This window comes from Plectropomus leopardus, unplaced genomic scaffold (genome assembly GCF_008729295.1).
Source record: "Plectropomus leopardus isolate mb unplaced genomic scaffold, YSFRI_Pleo_2.0 unplaced_scaffold20551, whole genome shotgun sequence".
NCBI lineage: Eukaryota > Metazoa > Chordata > Actinopteri > Perciformes > Serranidae > Plectropomus > Plectropomus leopardus.
Window position 1 is genome coordinate 1 of NW_024622219.1, and position 4,096 is coordinate 4,096.

At 39.6% G+C, this 4,096-nt stretch overlaps 1 protein-coding gene across 1 annotated transcript; it reads left to right on the forward strand.

The window, feature by feature from the left end:
* Window positions 1-648: 648 nt before the first annotated feature.
* On the forward strand, window positions 649-3,961 carry LOC121965562 (ABC-type oligopeptide transporter ABCB9-like; the record flags this gene model as incomplete). Its single annotated transcript, XM_042515701.1, has 4 exons — window positions 649-828; window positions 1,745-1,904; window positions 2,904-3,040; window positions 3,133-3,961. Coding segments are annotated over 4 exons (804 nt in total), but the record flags the coding sequence as incomplete, so codon positions are not given.
* Window positions 3,962-4,096: the final 135 nt, after the last annotated feature.

A 4,096-nucleotide genomic window follows, 5' to 3' on the forward strand; every position in this document is an offset into this window, starting at 1 on the left:
TATTTTTAATTCTAAGAAAAAAGAGAACACTGACAAAGCTAATAAACACCAACAACATGACGATAACAACATGAAATGACAGTGAAAACAAGTCAGGTAACAAAATTTCCACAAGGGTGGATTTGATGTTAGTGTATGCAGTTTGTGTGTGTGTGTGTGTGTAAGCATGTGGCTATTTTCTTATTAATTAGTAAATACATAACTTAAAAGAAAGAAAGAAGACAAATAAATTAATGAATAGCTAACTACATAAATATAAATGAATAAATTAAATAAGAAAAAAGGGAGAGCTGGGGTGAGAAAAGAATACTACTATTACTACTACTAATAATAATAATAATAATGATAAGAAGAAGAATAAAAACAGGGTGAGTGACATCCTGCTCGTATGCACCAAAGCAAAGCCGGGGCACCGTTTGGGGACTCCAGAATATTTCTTAATATTATCTGAACATGATAATAGCTGCATTTGAAGGCAACTAAATTCTGTGTAAAAAATATTAGCTATTGATAACACCAATCCAAAAATATCAGTCACCCTTTAGCCCAGAAACCCCTTATTTCTTCATGATATCTCAACTTTTTAAGGTGGGAAATAATTATTTTTGAAGTGTGGAATAAGAAATCACTCACCTTAATTGATGTGTTTTGCAGGGAGTGTCATTCACTCTGCGTCCTGGCGAGGTGACTGCCCTCGTGGGACCTTCAGGCAGTGGGAAGAGCTCTTGCGTGAGTCTGCTGGAAAACTTCTACCTTCCACAGCAAGGCCAAGTGCTGCTGGATGGAAAGCCTGTGCACACCATCCAGCATGACTACCTCCACTCCAAGGTCAGTCTGCATCAGTGTGACACGCAAAAACATGCTCTTTTAAAAGATGATACTGGCCCATTCTTTATTCCTATTTTTGTTTAAAAATCTTAAAAAAAAAAAGAAAAGATCAAAACTAACAATGTGTTAGTGTTCATGTTTCATTCATTACTAACCAAGTTTACTACCCTATTTGTGGCACTAATTGGTTTCAACTGGTAAGGTAAGGATTGTCATGGGATTTCTGAAAAAATTGGTCACAATATTTGATTTATAAATAATTAAGTGCTTTTCCAAAACAGCTGCATACTATAATTTTTAGGAGGAGTTGCTCATTTCTTTGGTACTATTTTCAGCCGTGGATTAATACACAGGATGAGTATTTATGGGAGCAAGACAGTATATGTGAGATTTGACTCAAAGTAAATGACAGTACCCAAGATACTTGTAATGAAGGCTTGGTGTGGTTCACTGGTGAGTTTTTAATAGTTTTTGGATAATTATGGCTCAGTGGAATTAGATATATCACTTGGCCTCTAAGTGAGGCCAAATCAATATATCCACCTTTTCTAATTTTTGTGGTCACTAAGTCTCTTCTGTAGTGGAATTAACATCGTGTTATGTACCCACCAGCAGATGGAGATATAAAATACCATGCTTTTCAGTGTATGTTATATTCATTCATTGTGCACAAAAAAAGACAAATACTTAAGCTTTAGGTTGATGTTTTGTACATGTTCACTTTGGCAATAAAAATAAATGAATAAATAAATGTTTGTAATATTGGCAGAAATCAGCATATTTCATTTCAATGCCACTTTGGCTGATACTGATTACATGCCGATATTATTGTTCACCCCTAATATACATACATACATTTATTATTAGTTAAGGTCTTTCATAACAAAAACATTCCTTTGTTATTCTGTCTCTGCAGGTCGCTCTTGTGGGCCAAGAGCCTGTGCTGTTTGCCCGGACGGTCGAGGAGAACATCGCCTATGGCCTGACCGACGTCCCCATGGAGACTGTTGAGCAGGCTGCCATCAAGGCTAATGCTCACGATTTTATCACCATGCTCCCTGCAGGCTATGAGACTAGTAAGTATTACACGTGTTTATGTAGAGGTCAGCCATTCATGTATCAGTTACTAAAAGATTGTTAAGCTTGGACACCCAGTGAGAGACCATCATAATGGAAACAAATTCTGAGAGACAGGTGCCAGGATTATTGCTAGAGAGGCGTTGATTTATGTTTTTCAAACCCTATAAAAAGGCGCTCATTTAGCTTTGGATATAAACATGAAGCAATTCGGCATACAGTCCAAAAGAATAACTCATATTACCAACCAACATCTGTTACTGCGCTCCTCCTTTTGAAAGCAATCTAGAACTGCGCCTGCCATCAACAGGTTATTAAGCGGTCCCCCTGCAGTAACTGTAAGGCCCCCTTAAGGGACTCAGACCCCTGTTGAAGACCCAGGCTTTAGGGAATAGGGGCTGAGGTGTGACTATAAAATACTGCCTTTTCATGTTGTATGTCCCTTACTTAAGCCACAGTTAAAAACACAAGTCCCTCCTCAGCACTAACATTTTTTTAAAATGCCTGACCTGTTTTGCAGCACCCCTTCCCCCCTCGTAAGTAATGAACAGTCCCTATCCTTAACCACTGAGGGAGGCCAGTGTGGCGACTACGAGCATGTGCAGGACACCTAGTCCAGTTAAAGTCCGACTGAGGTGTTTAGTTGACGAAATAACTCGACTTCCTATGGCATTATCTGGGTGTGTTAGACCTATTTCAAGAAATTCTATTTAGTTCAATTTCAGTCGGACTAACATGTTTACATGTATTTTAAAACACCAATTTTAGTCTAACACAATAATTGAACTTTTTCTAAAATCATGTCAATGCACTGACAGGTATTTTTTAGGTTCAATGGGATCTTGTTTTAAGTAACATCTCAGCTATTGCTTTTTTATAAAAGTACTTTGGGTACCTACATGTATTTGTTTTATAAAAAGGAAAAAGAGCTAACTGTCATCTGTGTGTCATAAAGGTGAAGTCATGCGGCTGAATTACTGCTCCTTATTATTCCGCAGGTGTTGGAGAGAAAGGCACCCAGTTGTCAGGGGGGCAGAAACAAAGGGTGGCCATTGCAAGAGCGCTCATCCGCAAACCTCGTGTTCTTATCCTGGACGAGGCGACCAGTGCCCTGGATGCAGAGAGCGAACACATTGTAAGGCCACATAATTGAACTTTGTAACTTGTCAGAGAGCTGTTGACTCCTCTCAGTGATCATTTTGTTCCTCTATGCTACATCCACTGCAGGTTCAGACGGCTCTGAACAACATCATGCAGGAGCACACAGTGTTGGTGATCGCCCATCGGCTCAGCACAGTGGAGAAGGCAGACAACATCATCGTGATCGACAAGGGCCATGTGGTGGAACAGGGGTCTCACAGTCAGCTGATGGCCAGCGGGGGGCTTTACTACAAGCTGGTGCAAAGGCAGGTCCTGGGCATCGAGACGGGGGATGAGGTCCTCAACCCATCGGAAAAACTAAACTGGAAGTCTGATGGTGAAAAGCAGCGCAGAAGACTAAGCAGCAGCAGCAGCAGCAGCGCCAGTGATTCTGAGCGCAATATGCGTTACTGAGAAAAAACTGTGTGGAAATGGGACTGAAATGCTGGAGGGTTTATAGCATTTTTTTTTGTATATTCTGAGATTCAAAATGCACCACAGCAGCTATTTTGTGCAGATATTCATGTAACCATTTTCATGCAAAGAGTAGAAGTCCTCAAACAAAACTTACACCACAGAACATTCAAAACACTAAAATCTAGGATCCTTATATTATTTAAAGGGGAAGTTCAGATTTTATGAAGGTGGGTTGTATGAGGTACTTAGTCAATGTATTACATACTATAGATGCCAGTCAGGATGCCCTCAGTTTGTAGAAGCAGTAGGAGTGCTGAAACAGAAGCTAAGCAATGTACTGCTGTTGATGGAGACCAGCAACAAAACATAGTTTAGACACCTATAAAGGTCTCTTCTAAAAAAAACCAAATATATAACACAAGCGTACACTGTATTGAGAGTATTTTCATTGTTTTACCTTTCTGTCAGACAGCATAACAGACTAGCTGTTAACAGCTTCAGTTCATCTATTCTCTTGTCAAAAACACCAAACTCCACTGACAAAAGCAGTAATTTTACTTTGCTGAACACAGGAGCTGCTGGTTTACCACTTTCTCGATCACTGAGTTAGTTTGTGTTGTTGTGTGACTTTGGT